General features: G+C 40.8%; 1 protein-coding gene across 1 annotated transcript; it reads right to left on the bottom strand.

The window, feature by feature from the left end:
* Positions 1-2,287: 2,287 nt before the first annotated feature.
* On the bottom strand, positions 2,288-19,275 carry LOC127411101 (uncharacterized). The gene is made up of 4 exons (XM_051646466.1): positions 18,929-19,275; positions 18,633-18,692; positions 3,241-3,280; positions 2,288-3,142 (listed from the first exon to the last, which is right to left on the bottom strand). Exons 1-4 carry the CDS (start codon positions 19,273-19,275, stop codon positions 2,288-2,290), a joined length of 1,302 nt encoding a protein of 433 aa, XP_051502426.1.
* Positions 19,276-20,806: the final 1,531 nt, after the last annotated feature.

Raw genomic sequence — 20,806 nt, 5'->3', positions numbered from 1 at the left:
AGAGACTAGGGTTTTAAGCCAGGCAGTAACCACGTTTGAATAATCAATGATGAGCATTCGGAGGTTTCACTTTTCCCTCTAACATTACTTTTTTACTCCATAAATGGTTAAGGTAAGGTTTGGGTTTGGGGATAGAATCTATAAATATATGTTTTCTCTTCATTGTATAATGTCCTGTAAAGCTAAAAACAACTTGCTTCACTACTAGCTTTCGGCGACCTCTCCTGGACATAAATAGAGCTCACACGTGCCCATATGCCCTACAACACTTACTGCTTTGGCCACTGGGGGCAGTGTTTCGAGATTTTGGTCAAAGTATACCGGTTTTGACGAAAGAAAGGTCGGTCTACTCTTTCCGATTTAACTGTGAGATCAGGCTGTGACTTCACCCAGTATAAACAACACAAACCCGTATGGGCCACCAATATGTAACGATCGGTTTCTCGACTGGGTTACATCACTACAAGCACTGACACATCACTTTCTGACTACAACTGCATTTACAGGATATACAATTTCAGTTATACTTTTCCTGTAGAGGTGTATACACTTGTAAAATGGTACTCTACACTGGTGACGCCCCAAGTCCAGTCAAAAATGGACAACTACCATTCCACCATACTAACTGTACTTCTACACTATCAATGCTTTGTTGTAGTAATATATCTATTACAGAAGTCTTTTGTCGACTATAATTCACTTCTGCCACTACACTAATTTCCTTCTTTAGATGTGTACTCTTGTGTTTTCTTTTCTTTTGTTTGAATCAGAAACTACTCAAAGTCATTTTACACATTAAAATCTCTGGTAAGTTTTTGAATACTCTTTTGAACTCGAACTAAAACAGTTCTTTTTCTTTGGATGATGCTCCTTCACTAAAACTATTCATTTGCAACAGCATTATTTCAATGCACTGTAACTAGTCTTTACCAGTTCATCATATGTGTAGATGGCTTTAGGTTGACATACTCTCACAGAATGTTCATCCTCAGATCTGTACTCCTCAGCTGAATTATCATCCTGAGCACAGTCCTCATCTACATCCTTTTCAGCTGATATCTCTACTTCCTCTGGATGCTTCACTGTGTGTATGAAGGTGGGTGCTTGAGGATTTAGATTGCTTTGGACTTTCTGTCTAGCAATCCACAGAATGTATTCTCCATCACTTTAATCGTCAGATCTTACATGATATGAATACGTTTCAGGTTGTTTCTTTTTAACTGTTGCTTTTGGCTGTTTGTCTGCTCTTTTGTCTTTCTCATTCACATTTTTTGAGTGTTCTCATTCGACAAGGTAAGGACAGGGTAAGAAAAGATTCCTGTGTAGAACTCTTTCTCATCCATCTTCATCAAGAGGCTGTCTCTTTGACAACATGGATTTTATTTTTCCAGTAGGCCCGTATTTTACCAGTTTCTCCTCTTTCTGATAAGTTCCTCACTAATACTTGATCACCAGGCTTAAGGACTGAACTTCATGCTTTTTGATTGTAATATTTCTGTTCTCTTGTGGTTTTTGATCACAATATTGTGTGCTTCTTGCATTGATGCTTTCCACTTTTCAGCATATCCTCGATGAGATACTGGGGTGTCATCAATTCTTTCTTTTGGGAACACCAGATCAATGGGCAGGATTGGTTTTCACCCAGTGGCTTCATGTACTGTTGAGTTGTAAGCATGGACAACTTTGTTTTAGTAGTCTCTCCAGTTTGGCTTGTGTTTCCTCCAGAGTTCTCAGCATGCTCAACAAGGTTCTATTGAAACGTTTAGCTGGATTTGCATGGGGGTGGTAGGGAGTAGTTCTAGAGTGCTGGATTCCACTGTAACTCTGCAGCTTTTTGAACAGTTCATTTTCAAATTCCCTTCCTTGGTCATGGTGAATTTTGGCTGGATATCCAAAGCGGGGTATGAATTCTTCAAAGATCTTACTAGCTGCTGTTTTGCCAGATTTATTTGATGTTGCATATGCATGTGCAAATTTTGTGATGTGGTCCACAATTACTAATATATGCTCCACTCCCCTCTTGCTTCTCTCAAGGTGCAAGTAATCAGTTGAGGTAATTTCAAATGGTGCAGATGTTTCTATGCTCTGAATTGGTGTCTTTGTCATTCTGTTTGGTTTTCTTTGTTTCAAGCATCTGTACACTTTTGTCACATAATGACATAATGTTCAATTTCCTCTCTCATTTTTGGCCAAACGAAGCACTCTCTGGCAAACAATACCATTCTGTCTGCACCTAAGTGACTCATCTCTTCATGTAACTGTTTGTAAATCACTGCTTTTGTGTCAGTCAAATTTTTAGATTCTTTTGAAACCAATGTCTAGATACGGGGAGGTTTTTGTCATTAGCAAATAGAGGGTCGAGCGGAGAGGTGATTTCAGAGTTTCTCTGGAGTAGAAAAAAAAGAAAAAAAGCCAGGGACTGGTATGGCTGAATGGGGGTTGCCAGACTGAAAATGAAAACTGAATGTCCGTGTTTCAATTGATCGGTTTTACTCTGTTTGATATTGAAACGGATTGTGTCATGGGTTGAGAATTGAAGGTCAGGGAAGGTGGGGTGGATGGCTGGGTTGAAGGTGGAGTTGATGGTGAGTTCTGAGATTCTGAGGAAGCCGAAGAAAGCTAAATTGAACATGGCGTCTAGGGTTCTTGTATTGTTGGGGGAAAATATACCGGAGCGAAGAGTAACGAGGCATTTGGTTAGGATGTCGATGGTTAGTGGTTGTCTGGTGTCTGGACGGGTGGGATTCATTTTGTGTAAACCCTTGATAAAGAGAGCTATCTGGGGGTTTGTAATGGAAGGGCATTGTTGGCCATGGATGAGTTTAAAGAAGAAATGTACACCGCTGAGGTAGACTTTGATTGTTCCTGGCTGAATTGATTTGGTATTATGGAGGTGAGATATGAAAGGGGATATGGAGAGGAGGGTAAAATCTGGAAAAACGAAGTTGTATGCTCTGTGGAAGTTTTTGAAGGAACTCCAAGCTGTCCAGTAAGTTTGGACTGTTCTGGGAGAGACGGCTTGTAGTATTGAACCCATAGATAGGGTGTGGAGTTGTCTAACAGGGTGGTCTGCAGGAGCTAGATTTTGGTAAACTGCATTGAAGCAGCCGGTTTCGGAGGCAGCCTCACGGAAGGGCCTGCTCTGGGTGGAAGGTTTAGACGAAGGATATTTATGCAGCTATAGGGGCTGTACCATTGATAGATTGCATCTAATCAGCCAGTTTACGGAGGCAGCCTCACGTAAGGGCCCAATCCGGGTGGAAGGTTTAGATTAAAGGACCTGTGTACAACAATAGGGGGTTGTACCATAGGTATACTGTCAGATCAACTCGCTTGCAGCAGTAGCTCATTCAATGGTCTACCTAGAGACAGGGAAATATGGTGTTTGAAATGAACAGAGGAGATGGTGACCACAGCCGTAATGCTCGTTACAGCTGCTGTGAAGTGAAGACAAAGGTCTTTAGCGGAAGCATGGTAAAATACTGCTGCGGCAGTAGAGTAAAGTGGGCCTTCTGCGGGAGCAGAGTTAAGGCAGTGCTGTGGCAGTGAAGTAGAGGAGATGGAATAGTAAAAAAAGGGGGGGGGGCGCTCCTGCGGGAGCGGAGTTTAAACAACTGCTGCAGCAGTGGATTGAGTATTTGGGGGCATAGTGAAGGTGCTCCTGTGGGAGTGCTGCTGTGTTTCCATTGCTGTAGATGCACTGCTATAAAAGAATGGAACTTAGACATTGAAAGTGCCTGTGGAGAGGATAGAAGTAACTCAGTGTATGTACCTGTAAGGGAAGCAAAAGGTTAGTTAAGAAAATATAACCATTTCATTTATACACACCTGCAAGGGAACCAAAAGATTAGTTAGGAAAACATGTCGGGGCACTACTGCAGCAGTATCAAAAGCAAAAGGAGTACTGCTGTGGCGGTATCGAACATAGGCAGGAGCTGCTGCGGCAGTATCGAGCGTGGTCGGGTGCTGTGGCACAGTATCGAATGGGGCACTACTGTGGCGGTACCAAGTGGGGCGCTGCTGTGGCACAATCAAGTGAGGCACACATGGCTTTATTATGTTTACACACGCATGTAAGGAAAGCACAAGGTTATTTTGGAGGTTATATCAGGCTCTTTTTATTATATGTTGGGCTCATTTTAACCATGAGCAAAATAAATGCCAATACGCAGGCTAACGGGGAATGCTAAAGGCTCCTAAGATTACTGCACCATCACTGCACTTGAAAGGGAGAGCTTATACTGCGTTTCGGATGGGAGAGCCCATGTAGTGAATGACGTGAATCCTCACACTGCATTCAAATGGGAGGGCCCACACTGCGATTCGAACTTCAGAGCCTGCGACCAATGTGCTGAGGCTCACACTGCATTCGAATGGGAAGGCCCACACAGTGATTCAAACAGGAGAACCTGTGGCCAAAATGCAAAGGCTCACACTGTATCCCAACGCAAGAGCCCACACTGAATTCGAATAGCGGGTGGTGCTGAGTAAAGAACCTTGCCGAATTGCGGTTTGCGATGGGTGTATATTTATGAACTATGCCCCTTGACTTTTATAAGAGGAAGCATAAGAGGAAACAGGAAACATCGTTGTGGTGTTTTGGGAGATTTAGTGGCACGGCCTGAACAGCACATTTGTGCTGCTTTGCAGTGTCGTGGGAGTTTGACGCACGGGTCTGAAAGACGCCGCAGTTGTGGCACCTGTACAGCACCTTTGCGCTGCTTTGTGGTGTTGTGGTAGTTGTTGCATGACCCGAAAGATGCCGCAGTTGTGGATCTGTCGCAGCCGAATGCTGGAAACAGCTGAGACTGAAGAGAGGTAAACAGCTGCTTATATACTCTGGCTGTTAATTGAAAGATTAGATGGACTCTCTCCTCCCGAACTTACGTTTAGGAAATTAATTTAGTTCTTTCAGATAGAAAACATTTATACATATAAATGATGCAATCCAAAGTGCATTTGAACAGCAGTGAAACACTTATGATGTGTTACATTCATACGAGCAGACAGAGAAGTAAGTTAATAAGTTTGGAGCAGTAGAAATAGAAATAAGCCTTGTGTAAATTGTCAGCTTTATGCTAAGCTAAAATGCTATTTCTAGCCATTTTACATGCACGTTACCAGGCATGATCATATGTTTTTATCAAGAAAATACATGTTGGATCATAATTTCTTTTTTTCTAGTAAGACCTTTGATATTAGGGCAAAAATCATATTCTTGATAATAAGTTTTGTATCGTTTTCCTGTAAAAATATAGAAAAATCCTTAAAAAAAGATCAATTTGATATATCTTGTTTTAGAAACAACACTGCATAAGATATTTAGGTTTTACAGAGACTGTATTTTTAACATGTGTATTTTGTCTTACTGTACTGGCAGAGTTTTTATACTCAAAACAAGTGAAAAAACTGACCTTGAGTAATCTAATGGAATACGTTACAAATTACATTTTACAGCATGTATTCTGTAATCTGTAGTGGAATACATTTCAAAAGTAACCTTCCCATCCCTGTATGTAGTTACATCATATCTAGCATTTCCATCTCAACTGGTAAGCCCAGGGGCAGATTATGACTAGCAAGGGCCCCGGGCCAATTTTCTTTTAGGCCGCCACGGTCCAATTATCTTTCAAAGTTGAGATCCACGCAGTCAATTTTCATTGATTTAAGTCTCTTTTATTACCCGTTCTGTTATTTACAGTCAGATTAACTCAAACATACAGCATGGTCGTGATAAAGAAACCACTTAACCAAAACACGAACAGCCACTGTTCTTAAAGAGACAGTGCCATTTTAGTGTTTGTTATGTACGTATTAGTGATGAAAACTCAATGTAAATACTTGTAAATACTACAAATTATGCATACAAAAAACAAGAATGTATCAAAATGTGCAATAAATGTGTAAACATGCATATATTTAAAGGGACTATAATACATTATGACATATTTTAACTTCATCAAAGACTCCTACATCAAGTACATATGGGTTTGGTGAAACTTGGCAAAGACTTCAGGCAGTTCTGGCTCGCGCTGCTATATATTTTGTAACTCATCTGAATGATGGGGTGCGTTCCATTCAGAAGTGATCATCCCTATTCCCTTTAAAGACTTTACCCTCCCTTGTGAGAGCTTCGATGGGCTGAAAGGTGTGGGGCTCAAAAATAGTGGTCATTTGGTCATTTTATTGTCAATTCTGTTTGCAGTGACCCTACAGTTTGGCTACCATTATTATTCTCCCATCGAAAATCCCTGTGAAGGCATCATGTAAGCTAAAATCCCTTAGAGTAGATTATTTTAACTGAATTTTAAATGATCTAAGAGTCTATTTTTGAATGTTCATGATTTCAAACTTCAGTGGTCAAAACTTACACACAACACCTTTAATCTGCTTTAAGATGCTTTCTTTCTTTCTTTCTCCTCTCTTATGGTAAGACCTGTTAAAATGTCTAACTTCAAGCATTATAATTACTTTAAACTTTCAGACAAGGTTTTGTCAAACCAACATAATAGTTTGTCTCAACAAAATTTACATTTCTAGGTCAGTGCTTTTGTACTACACTAAATAAAATATCAATATCTTCTTTTTCCCAACCACCTAAGCCCAGTTATTTTTTGTAATATTGGGGAGAAATGCAGTTATAGCAATGAATAGTATAATTTTTTTTTTCGACAGCACTTTTCATACAAAGCATAAAACTTAACCCTATAAAGCCTAAAGTATGAAATAATAGTCAGAAATGTAAATCCAAAGCAAATGTATAAATGTTAAAGAGTGGCTCAGATTTTTTTAAAAATTAGAAACAGGAAGGCAAAAGGGTCCTATAAGCAGGATGGGGGCCCTCATAGTCACATGGCCCTACTGAGGGGGTCTTGTATAAGCTGACAGCTGTGGGGGCCACAAATTCAAGCATATACAAACTGGCAGACCTTACAGCCCAGGGCCCCTGGGCACTGGCCCCACTGGCCCGGTCTGTAATACACCTATGGCTAAGCCATTTATTCTATATGTATATGATTAATATAACATGTACAAAACATGTACAAATATAACGTGTTTAATATAAGGGAGTTGTTTTACAACAAGATAATTGTGTTGAATATAAATATTTTCAAAATACCTTTTGTGAATGTTATCTATGCGTTAGAGAGGGGGTACATGAAAGGATGTTGAATGTTTGGAGAGGTACGCCACTGTAAAAAGTTTGGGAACCACTGCGTCCCGGAGTGCGCGCCCTCACAGCTCTCCCCTATCAGATGCACTCTGCACTCTTCCATCACCTTTCACATGATCGTGCCTGCTCTCCGTTCCATCCATAACTCTCACTGAAACTTTCTGAGCAGCTTTCAGAGTCTTTCAAGCACATTATGTCTGAATAGATCAGCTTGCAATAGCGCTCTTGTCACGAGTCAAACACGCTCAAACCTTTTGATACAGCTGCAAACTTGCTGCGTGGCCACTACATGGTCTCAAATTAAGGGGAGCTTGTGGCAAAAATGGCATTAAAAATCATAAAATGCTCCCAAAATGTAAAATGTGGAAGCAAAAAAATGCCCTCGTAATGAATTCTTCTGTTTTTTATTTGTAACCTCTGATAGAGTTGATGCTGATGTAATTTTCTTTGGGTAAGATGTAATACATTCTCAGACTTATGAATTTGTATTAATGAGTTGATTACATTAAAATTTTGACATAAACGGATTAGACACAGTTTATGTTTTAAATTGTTAGAAAAAATGTATCCCTCATAAAGGTAAAAAATGCCCCTGAAAATCAAATAGAGGGGGCAAATACTGACCATAAATGTAAAAGTTAATTTCTGACACTGGGTCACTACTGAAATAAAGTGATTTAATTGTGAGGAAAAGTATTAAGCCTTTATTTTCTGTAAGATAAAATAATGCCATTTTTTTGGTATCATTATCAAGTGCTCAAATGCACAATTCTAATAAATATTACCTTACAACTGCTTTTATTAAATACATTAACATAATGTGAAACCAAATTACTGCCATAGCAGATCTTGTACACTGTGTAATATAGGATATTAATTTATGGTTTGTGCTCCTAAGATCATCTAATATGATTAATATTTTTTATAATATGATTCGATGTTTTATAAAGGCACTATCTGTACTACTGATCTTTTGTAGTGTCTAGTAGTGTGTCTGTTTGGATCTGCTATGTAACACTAAGAGTAAAGGTTTTGACGACACATACATACATATCCATTAAGAAGCTAGGAGTTTCAGGCAAGAAACTTGGCTAGAATTAAAACAGCAGACTCATACCAGGTTAGCTATAAAGCTAATGATCAGGACACTCTACAAATGGGCAATTTTCGGCTGTCGACATTTAACAAGACACCACATGTTTATAACTGAGAGAAAATTATATGACCCTTATGTCACATTATTCCTCTGATGACGTCCGTTTCTTAGAGTTTGCAGCCTTGGAGCTTATCTGTATGTGCTTGATTCCATGCTCATGAGAACGCTGTGACTCTGGTCCTGCCTGATAGTAAAACTAAGTGTGATTGGTTGAAGATAGAATATGCTACGAGTGGTCTGAATAATGTGGCCATTATCTGACTGGCATGAGTAGACGATGGGTGGAGTCCACCTATTTGTGGATTGCCTGCAGCTCTCCTGCAAGAAATGTTTCAAAAGTCACAAATGCACAGCAAGCTATCCACAAATGAATTCTGGACAGAGTTGTGTTTGTGAGTTAAAACATATATTTGTAAATCTTTTTTTATTTGCAAATCTCATTTTATTTATTTGTGAATTAACTTTATTTATGTGACACTCCTAACATATATTTGTAAATCTCATTTTTTTATTTGTGAATTCATTTCATTTTTGCAAAACTCCTTACATTTATTTGTGGATTTTATTCCATTTATTTATGAATCTTTTTCAATTTGTATGTTAATTACAAAAAATTCTAACCCCATATCGATACAACATGCATGTGTTCTTCAACACACACTCTACTTCTGCTCTGTTGTAAAACAGTGCCCTTTTTTTTCTCTCTGGACTTGGGCTTCTTAAAGGGGTCATGACATGAGGAATCACATTTTCCTTGATCTTTTGACATATAAGAGGTCATTGCACTATAAAAATATACTGTATCAGAACTGAAAACTTCCTCCTTAATAGAAAAAATAGCATTTATTTAAACCAGCCTCTAGAAACAGGCTGTTTGGAATTTATGGAGCTTGTGACGTCACAAACCAAATACATCTGCATAATGACTGCCTCCAGCAATACATCAATGCCTATTTTTCAGTCATTGCACCTTTGGCCCCGCCCACTGCTGCTCACAGTCAGTCACACAGGTGAAGAGGAGAGAGATGGGACTGTCATGGGAGATCCCTCTACAACAAAGTGGACTTACACAGGACACCTTCATGTACCTATCTGGATTTAAATGTTTTTCTACACTAGATGATTGGCTTTGACTTTTATCATGCATCTTGCGGCTGTGATATAAAGTTATTACTCCAGAAATGAGACCTCCATTGTGTTTCATTCAGCTAAGCTGTTTCCGGTTGTTTTAAAGGCATCCTGGACCATATTTGCACCCATATGTGCTATATTTAATTGTTGGTCTTTTGCAAACATGGACTAGATTGACATCTTTAATCGTTTCGATAGCGGTACAAGCGCAACTTGTAAAAACGAATCTCATTGAGCTGCCGCCGCTTTCTGGGAGACACACATGCTGTTCTGTGTGCAAACAAACACAGAAGACAAGAGTTGTCGCTCCTGTGAAGACCAGCATCTCTGCTTTGGCCTGTTGAATCCGGTTGAAGCACTTAACATTACCAGGACTGTATAACATTTGCGTATTCAGAACATTTCAGCGTGGACTGTATTTTTTTTGGCTCATATCAGCGTGGATTGCTTGTGAACCAGTCACAATATGATTCAAGCTTTGCAAAGGAACTGAAAGATGCAGCAGTTAAACACTACCGGACCCGTGAGTACACAGTTTAATTTACAAATGTTTCAAATGTCATGACTGTTTGATAGTTGCTGTGCTTGAGTGAACATTTTGATACAACTCCAATTCTGAAAAAGTTGGGACAGTATGAAAAATGCTAATAAAAACAAAAGAGTGATTTGTAAATTATAATCACCCTTTGAAAGCTCTACAACTACACATTATATGATGTTTTACCCTGTGAATTTCAATTTTTTTTTAAATGATAGTAATTTCAAATCAGATGATTGCAACACGCTCCAAAAACGTGACAGTCGAGTGTTTACCATTGTGAAACTTCACCAATTCTTCTAATAACACTTGTTTAAGGAGCAATATGTATCATTGACATCAAGCGTTTAAAATGGGTACTGCAGTCCAAATTCAAAATATTGGAGAGAGTTGTCTCCCCCACCCCTTCCTCCCCTGACTCGAAGCATACGCGGGTTGCCAGGTTAAGGACACGCAACAGGAACGAGCAAACTGACAATGGCAAGCGACGAGACTTTCACTGTAAGTTGATCAACTAATGTATACGTTTGCAATGTTTTTATTGTTTGCAAATTATAAACCAGCTCATGTGGATTTTTTATAACTCTGTCAATGTTAGCTAGTTGTATTGCTGGCTTCCATGGCTGCAGCGCCCTGTGTTTGCCCACTAACTTGTTTCAAATCTGGCAACCTGGGGTGTCGAAATACTATTTGGAAATGGGCAGTGGGTGGGATCACACAGGCCAAAACACAAAAAGAAATTCCGGCCTAGAACGGATATTTCAAAGTAGAATATACTGGTTGTAGCATTGTTTTTGGAAAAGCCAGTATTTCAGCTTAGCATGTTTCCTAAATTTCTGATAACATATTATGATAATTTTATGCTTTAGTACAGTAAATATATTACATATTGCACCTTTAAGCATTTGGGCACTGAAGACACAAGTTTGTTAAGTTTAGAAAGTGGAATTTCCCCCCATTCATCCATTATGTAGGTCTTTAGCTGCACAATTGTACAGGGTATTAGTTGCCGGATGGTGTGCTTTATAATGTGCCACACATTCTCAGTTGGAGATGGTCAAGACTGCAGGCAGGCCAATCTAGCACCCACACTCTCTGCTTACTAGGGATGTGCGCTACGACTAATTTGACTGTTGTTTAAACTGAAGTTTTGTAATCGACTAGTCTAAAGAGAAACCAACATTCAGAAAACAGTAAAAAAAACATTTTTTTAAGCGACCTATTTAAAATACTTAATCTATTCCAAATCCGATGCTAAATTCTACTGAAAAGGGGCATTTATCTGCAACGTGCTCACCTTGAATTATGATCATTGTACATTAAATATAGAACATGACACGCATTCACTGAATCAACGTTAGCGAATATTTAACTGACATATTTATTGAAAACAATTGAATGAATTGTGCAGGATCAATGGAACAACCCTAAAAGCCTGTTCTAAATGGAAATCACCAAGTAAAAGTTACTTAACATATTAAAACAGTCAGGACTTTGTTAAAAATAATTAACAGGTAGGCTAAGCCAAATCTATGAGAGAGAAAAAAAAGCGCTGAAAAGTTGTGCGTATTTCACGACGTGCAGTCGTGCATTAACCACTGATCTAATATGACAGTCAACCAATAACAGTTATGATGTAAAAAAAAAAAAAAAAAGTAGCTATAGGATAGAAAAAATAGGCCTGTGATGTAGCCTACAATAAACCTAATGTATTCTAAACATGACGTGCACACAGAATAAAAGATAGTTTAACATGTTAAGCAGTCGGCACCTCGTTGAAAATAGCCTTCTTAATCAGCAGATTAAAAAATTGCATACCTAGTCTAAAACAGTTATGTTCTAGGCTACTTACTCAAAAGCATACATTTTTTGATGAATAAAATTAACCCGTCGACATGGTCCGGTGAAAGACGGGACTTAACTCACCTGAGGTGGCTATCCTGCGCTTGAAAAAGCCTGCATAGCGGAAAAATTACATACAAGCACACACAGATTTAAAGAAGACTCAAATGTGAAAACATCCATAGGGACTTTCAAAAATTTGGAAAGCCGATTCCCGCACCACCGAAGTGATTTCATTACTACATTGCTGAGTTTGCTTGTCTAGTGAGAGGACATTTTCCTGCGCGCGCCGTGAGTGAGAGAGCGAAGAAGCACGCGCAGCCTGAGGGGAAATTAAACTATGTATCTGCTCTAGATATCCTCTTTTTTAAATAATATTTGTATTATTAATTCTATTTAAAATATGTAACATTAATATGACAGTAATTTAAGTGCAGCCTCTGTAAAAATATAAAGCCAAACGTAAATGTGTAAAAATTATTATCAGTTTAATGGGGGAAATATTAACCGACTAGTATTTCCAATGTCGACTAGCAGCATCAGAACCATTTAGTCGACTAGTCGACTAGTCTCGCACATCCCTACTGCTTACACAGCCATGCACTTGTAATCTGGGCAGTATGTGGTTTGAAGTTGTCCTGCTGGAAAATGCAAGGACGTCCCTGGAAAAGACAACACTGGATGGCAGTATATGTTGCTCCAAAATTTTTACATATCTGTCTCCATTCATAGTGTTCTCACAGATGTGCGAGTTACCCATGCCATGGGCACTGACACACCCCTGGCCCATACAGAATCAGAATGGGCTTTATTGCCAAGTATGCTTACACACACAAGGAATTTGCCATGGACACAGAAGCTTCCAGTGCAAATGTAACCGTATATACATACATACATACATACAAACATATACATTTAAACATAAAAATAAAAAAATGAGATATAACAGATGAAAAAAGAGAAATATACAATAGTGCAATAATGTTGTTAGAATAATTTATATACAAATTTTGTGCAGGTGATGTAATGTATTGAAGAAGAGGTAGGATATATTAAAGAATATAAATGAAATATACATATAAGTAGGAACGGATGGATTGAATATTGCATATGGTTGTATTGATAAAAGGAAAGTATTTGGGGGCAGTTTAACTGTTCATGAGGTGATGGCCTGAGGGAAAAAACTGTTCCTGTGCCTGGCTGTTCTGGTGCTCAGTGCTCTGTAGCGCCGGCCAGAGAGCAACAGTTCGAAAAGTAAGTGTGCTGGGTGAATGGGGTGAAGAGTGATTTTACCAGCCCTTTTTGTCACTCTGGATGTGCACAGTTCTAGCAGGGTGGGTAGGGGAGCGCCAATAATCCTCTCAGCAGTCCGAACTATCTTTTGAAGTCTTCTGATGTCTGACTTGGTAGCTGAACCAAACCAGACAGTTACAGAAGTGCAGAGGACAGACTCAATGACAGCTGAGTAGAACTGTATCAGCAGCGCCTGTGGCAGACTGAACTTCCTCAGCTGGTGAAGTACATACAACCTCTGCTGGGCCTTTTTTAAAATTGAGTCTATGTGGGTCTCCCACTTCAGGTCCTGTGAGATGGTAGTGCCCAGGAACCTGAATGACTCCACTGCTGACACAGTGCTGTTCAGAATGGTGAGCGGGGTCAATGTTGGGGTGTTTCTCCTAAAGTCCACAGTCATCTCCACTGTTTTGAGCGTGTTCAGCTCTAGGTTGTTTTGACTGCACCAGACGGCCAGCTGTTCAACCTCCCTTCTGTATGCAGACTCATCGTTATGCTGGATGAAGATACAGACACTGGCTTCTGGACCTGATGCTAATAACAGCTTGGATGGTCCTTTTCCTCTTTGGCCCAGATAACATGATTACTGTGTTTTTCAAAAACTTTTTTAAATGTGGACTCTTCGTACCAAAAAACACAGTTCCACTGTTCTACTTTCCATCTAAGATGAGACCGAGCCCAGAGAAGTCAGCAGCGCTTCTAACAGTGTTGATGTATGGCTTCTGCTTTGCATAGTAAAATCTTAACTTGTATCTGTGGATGCAGCAGCGAGTGGTGTTGACTAACAAAGGTTTAATAAAGTTATCCCAAGCCCATGTTCATGATATCCATTACAGATGAATGACATTTTTTAAAACAGTGATGTCTGAGGGATCAGAGATCACACGCAATCAGAAGTGGTTTTCGTCTTGCCCTTTACGCAACGAGATTTGACCAGTTTCCTTGAATCTGGAAACTATATTGTGCACTGTAGAGGGTGAAATGCCCAAAATCCTTCCAATTTGTCTTTGGGGAACATTGTTCTCAAAGTGCTGGATTATTTGCTAAAGCATCTGTTGGCAAATTGTCAAGTCTCGAACGATCCTTGCTCTTGAAGGACTAGGCTGTTTTTGGAGACTCCTTATATACTATAACACGATTGCCTCACCAGTTTAACATCTCTTGTTTCACATCGCCTTGTTATTTCTACTTGTCAAATTGTTATTAGTCTTAAATTGCCCCGTCTCAACTTTTTTGGAGCATGTTGCAATCATCTGATTTGAAATTACTGTACATTAAAAAAAAAAAAAAAACAACAATACTATTCACAAGGTAAAACATCATATTATGTGTAGTTGTGGTGTTTTCAATATAGCAAAGAGTGAATATAATTTACAAATCACTCCTTTTTGTTTTTATTAGCATTTTTCATACTGTCCCATCTTTTTCGGAATTGGGGTTGTACATTCAGATTAAATATGTTGGGTATACATTGTGTTAACCCTGAAATGTAGTTTTATAAATTATAATGTAAAGTTTGTTCATTTTCTTTCGATTGAATTTGAAATATGGCTGTATTTGAGGGACTGCACGAAGTTAGCCAATCAGAACAGTGGGCGTCTTTGAAGTCTTAAAGAGCCAGATAGCTTTAAACCAAGCTTTTCAGACAGAAAGCAAGAGACAGGGTGGAAAAAGATCATATATCATTTAATTCTGACTCTTTTGGTGCAAAACAATTTTACTGACATTATAAGTGGACCTCAGGGAAGATAATAGAATAATAAAAAAAGAGTATGTCATGACCCCTTTAAAGGTAAATGAACATGGAATAAGAGCTCAAGTGATCTGACACAAATTATCTTATAAAATAAAAGAAACAAATTATAGTAAATGAGTAATAGAATTATAAAGATTAAGACATGAAAATATTGTGATACAAATTAAGCATTTGAATTTTGTGGGTGCTACACATTTATGCAGTTGTTATTGCTGTGCCTGCTCTGAGCAGCATTAAACGGTCTCTGTAAATGCACTTATATGCCACTTTTGCAGTGTAAAGATGGTTTAGAGCTTCAGAGATGTGTGTGCTTCACACCTGTGATCTTTATTGTTATATCAGGCATGCTGAATTGTGAAATTGTGCATGTTATGTATGTGCAATTGTATACGTTTATTTCCTTTAAAAGCGGCACATAACCGGAAAAGTTTAAAAATCTTGTTTTAGCACAGCGGTTGTTTGACAGGTAGAACATTCACCCAAGAACTTCTTGGTTTCACCAGACTTGCACTTGGGGAGTCAATAAATATATTATTTACACCTCTCCATTGTCATGTTTATGCCATTATAATGGATACTACACCCCTGAATGTAGTATTTTCAAAATTAATACAAGTATGACGGATTAAAATAGACCATGTCGGAAAGTTTACAACTCAGGCCATCAGAGTGATGTAAAAAAATAAAATTCTACTGCAACCTCTGGAGAATCCTTACCAACCCGACACAACAACATAGGCTAAATCAACGCTGTGAGTTGGGTGAAACATCTGTATGTCTATCCAATAGCAGATGGGGGTTTGAGAGCAGGTTTGGCACTTTATTTTTGCTATTTATTATGGTGTCGCTAATGTACATCTCTGTCCTATCTTGAACTTTTTTGATTAATGTAGGTATTTTTCATTTTGTAATCTTTGTTTTGCAGAACTTCTCATGTTACCGTCTCCTAAGGTTGAATTGTGTTAGTCTTCCTCGTTTGTAAGTTGCTTTGGATAGAAGCATCTGCTAAATGATCAAAATATGTAAAAGACCAAGGTTTCCTGTTTTCTATGATATGTCCTCTTTAAAGCTAAAATTGGTTGTTTTTCCTGCTTTAAAGCATAGCGTATCCTTCCACATTTCCAGTCACTCACTCTAATGTGTCTTCCTCATTTTCTGCTAACAGAGGATTACCAGCACAGATGCCTAGAAAAAGCAAGGGCCAATCAGAGCTGTTTATGCACAAGTTTTCTCAAGCTTCACATCATAACAGCTCTGGGGCAAACATCTTTTCGAAACTTTTGACTGGGTCACTCGCTAAAAAACGGAATTTGAATCTGCTTGCTTTTTTGAGAGCTTGCCAAGAAACTGAGAGAGATGTTCTTCAATTTCGACTTGGTCATGCCTCATAACCAGATTTCATGACTTAAATGAGCTCATTACAGTGGGCTGGTCTCATGAGAGATGGAGCTCACAGTGCCCAGAGCACTTCTCAATGGACAATGCTGTGACCACCGCAATAGCAAACAAAATTAAACCCAGTGTGCATGCAGATATTTAGTCTACACACTCATAAATATGTATGCTTTTGTCTGAACTGTTCAGTGATAAACTGAATCAGTACGATATAACAGAAATATATGTGTGATTTAGAGTGTTTTGGCTGATGATCAAACCATAAAGGAATGATTGGATATGACAAAATGAGCCCTTGAACAAGTTTTACTTTAAAAATGACTGGTGGGAAATTGTAAAAGGTGTTAAATGTATGTTTTTTTTTTTATGTTAAAATTTTTGTACTATTCTTAGTTATATAGTTATATAACTAAAAGCAAGCCATTCATATAGTATGTTGTTTCCCCTAAAAAGTTTGAACACTGTGTAGTTTTGTGGTGCTTCCAAAACATTGCTCTATTTGTTTGAGCATCCCAACCAGCCCTATGTAGCAACATTGCCTGAAACAATGCCATGAGTTTTGGGTGGAACTATCTGTTTGCCTGACTAATTGAAGACAGAGTGAGTATTCGGTAAAACTAAGGTGTCAGGTTTTGGCCGGTTAACATGGTCAGTGTGGGGAACGGTTTCTAATCACACTATACCAAACCATAATCTAATAGAAATGCTTCTTAGACCATTACTCTCGGTGCTCAGAACTGTTCGTCCTGATGATAGAAGTGCACCCATGGAGTTCAAACACCTCAGGACATGTAACAGGTATAAGGAATCTCACTGGATGAAGTCAGATGACCTAAACTCCATGTGAACCAGCAGCTCAAGTAATTGGTCTTAGTGGATTCAGATTTACCAGATAAGTGATTCATTAAATCAGCTTTTGAACCTGTTCAATCAGTGGTGCAGTAACAGCCTTAATCACATTGTCTGAGAATGGAGGATTCACAATTAATTTGCAAATGTAATTATCCTGACGGACCCTTTAATAACTGCTCCATAATCTTCTGATTCAAGCATTTTTCATTTTCATTTCCCAATGGTTTCCCAAAAGTCAGTCAGCGCTTTAATTCTGCTTTTTCCACCTCAAAGGAAACAACATCAAAACAGAGCTGGCCATCTGGTGTGAAAGTTCTTAAAGATTGATTTATGACTGGCTGCTTATGAAGTATGAACAAAGCTTTGATCTTTGAATATATGTAATATTTCACGCTTTCTTAGACCACCCTGTCCACGTCAAAAGCCCAGCCAAACCTAATAACTGTATCGCCACATCATTTTATGATGTCTATTGTATCTTTCAGTTTCTACCTTTTGCCCTTTGCAACAAGGTCAAGCATCAATTCAAGGCTACAGACCATGCAGTAAATTTGACAAATTTTTATTTCCTTGCATCCATTATTAGTAATGCTTGCTAAGGCATCTGGGCTCTTTTGACTTGGGCCGGTAAGCAACCACCAGGGTTGGGGAGTACCAGAATACACGTGACAGTGTTACATATTTATAATACAAAATATATGCAACTGTATTCCATTACAGTTACAATTGAAACAGGTGGTAATGAGAACAAAGTTACATTAAAAAAGTATTTTGTCATTTGTTTAATTTATTTGTCATTCATTTTATTGTCATTTGTTTCATTTAATATGTTGTTAATTTAATTGGAAAAGATGCATTCATTTAAATGATGTGATCTGAGGAGCATTTGAACAGTGAATAAACACTTTCTTATGATGTGTTACATTTATACGAGCAGACAGAGGGCACTTTTACATTGTTATGTGTGAAAAGGTGGATATAATGCTAAATTGTTATATCTGTTACATTTAAATTTAGTTATTTAGCAGACGCTTTTATCAAAAGCGACTTACAAGGCGCAATTATATTTTATATATGCGCCTGTCACGGTCCCGGTGAATTAGCCGGTTTGTTCTGTTTGTTTTGTTTTTCTCTCCCTCATGTGTCTCAGGTGCTGCCGGCATGCGTGATCAGTGTTTCCATGGCAACACTGATTGTTTCCATGTGAACACTGATCATGCCACTAATTAGCATGCTGACAGCACCTGTTCAGCGTTGATTCTCTGCCTATTTTATCCCTTCGTTGTGTCATTAACTTTGCTAGATTGTTGTTTTGTGTTCAAGTAACTCATCTCGTTCTCTCTGCCTCAGTTGGTCCTGTCTCGTGTATCTGAATTGATTGCCCATCTCTGCCCATGTGTCTGGAGTGTGGTTACCTTCCAGTTTGCTGCTGCGCTTGTCCTTCTGCCCACACATTCTTCAACGGAGGATTTCTCACAGATTTGCTCCCTACTACCATGACGCATACACGCCTATGATCACACTCTTCATGGAGGATTCCTCACGGATCTGCTCTCTACACAACCACGACGCACACACATCTACAAACACACTCACTGCCTTCCTGCTGCAGTTGGTGCTGGGTTCCCCACGCTTCGCCAGCCCTGCTGTGTTCTAATTTATTGTCAGTAAATCCTGTGAATTGTTCCTCTGCTCTTGGGTCTCTTGCTTTCTGAGAGAACAATCTAGCCAGGATGGACCCAGTGGAGGAATCCACCCTTCACTCCACCCTTTCTCAGCAGGGAGCTTTACTGGGACATCAGCAGGATCAGATCTCCACTCCTAACCAGGCTCTGGAGATCATCGCAGCTTGCTGAGCTCACCTCTGTCTTCCAACAGCTCCGCCAGCCTCCCGATACAAGTCCCACCCAGGAAGCACCCTCGCCGGCTCCGGTGGTTCCCCACATTTCTGGACGCTCCGGGCCTCGTCTCAATCCTCCAGCCCTGTTCTCAGGTGAGGCGTGTTCTTGCCGCACCTTCCTTTCACAATGTTCCTTGTACTCCTCATTGCAGCCCTCTGTTTTCCCATTGGAGACAATGAAGGTGGCATGCGTCATCAGGCTCCTCACCGGAAATGCTGGTGAATGGGGAACCGTCATGTGGGACAATGGACATCCCTGTTGCGCTTCATTCCAAGCATTCTCCGCGGAGCTCCACCAAGTGTTCGATCGTATCCCCCCACGGACCTCCCATTCCCCAGCACGCTCACTTGCCCCGATCAGGCTCTCGCACAAGACCGGCGGCTCGTCTCAGTGCGAGTTCGACTTCTTGTTCGGAGCTCTGGAAGACGATGAATTATCTAGCACAGCATCGGAGAGCAGGCTCGTCCAGTCTGACGCAGAGGCTTCAGCTGGGCTTCCTCCTTCAGGAATGGTCGCCTAGTCTCACGCCGACGCGGAAATGACAGACATGCTTTCCTGGGCGGCCGCGAGTGTCGGGCTAGAGTGGAACCCTCCACTCTCCCCTGAACCCTCGCAGCTCAACGATCGGTTCCTGGGCACGGTGCGCCGCCCATGGCCACACCCCGCCCCCGTTCCTTTCTTCCTGGAAGTGCATGAGGAGCTGAAAAGATCGTGGGTGGCCCCACTCTCGATACCCTCGATGGCGGAGCGGCCATGGGGTATTCGGTGATCCCCCAGGTGGATAAGGTGCTCGCAGCGCACTTGTGTCCACAGAGCGCTGCCACCTGGCGTGGGCGCCTGAAGCTCCCGTCCAGGGCCTGTAGGTTTACATCGTCCCTGACGGCTAGAGCCTACGGTGCTGCTGGAGAAGCCACCTCTGCCCTGCACGCCATGGCTCTCCTGCAAGTACACCAAGCCAAGGTGCTAAAAGAACTGCACGAGGGTAGTTCTGACCCGGGATTGATGCAGGAACTGCGTTCGGGACCGCCCTCACTCTCCGGGTGATGAAGGTCATGGTGCGGTCTCTCGGGCAGGTCTGGTGGTCCAGGAGTGCCACCTTTGGCTCAACTTGGTCGAGATGGGAGAGGCGGACAAGGCATGGTTCCTTGATACCCCCATTTCCCAGGTTGGCCTGTTTGGCAACGCCGTCGAGGACTGCCCAGCAGTTTTCGGTGGTGAAGAAGCAGACGGAGGTTTTACAACATATCCTGCCCCGGCGCGGCTTAAGACCCCACACCTTGTCTGCTCATCGCCAAGGGCATCCTCCTGCAGCAACAACACCGGCTCCGCCGCAGCCTGCCCCTCTGGCCTGGCTCTGGCGTGGAGCCCTCCGCAGGAAACAGACACCACCCGTCTCGCGGCTGGCCGCTAAGAACCCGAGGAAGGCTTCAAAGCACCCCTGAGACGGGCGACCCAGGGGCGAGGAGACCCACTTCTCTGGGGCTGGTCGACAGACCACTCCATCCCCCAGTGGAGGGCCGGGAGGAGAATCTTTTGTCGCCGCATGCCCAGGCGGCTGCGGTACCCAAAAGCCTGACAAAAGAATGGCTCCCTCATCTCCTGGGTCACATATCCGGTGTGCACGGCCATCATCACGACCACTGTCCACCGTCCCATTTTGGCATGTATGGCGCTCCAGCGGTGGACCCCCCCACCCCTGTGCGCCCAGCTGTGGCACAAACACGCCCACACGGGATTGGTTCCAGTGGACTACGGGGACGAGATTCCT

Source organism: Myxocyprinus asiaticus, chromosome 20, assembly GCF_019703515.2.
Source record: "Myxocyprinus asiaticus isolate MX2 ecotype Aquarium Trade chromosome 20, UBuf_Myxa_2, whole genome shotgun sequence".
NCBI lineage: Eukaryota > Metazoa > Chordata > Actinopteri > Cypriniformes > Catostomidae > Myxocyprinus > Myxocyprinus asiaticus.
The sequence above is the reverse complement of the archived record's forward strand: the minus strand, read 5'-3'. Positions and strand labels throughout refer to the sequence as shown.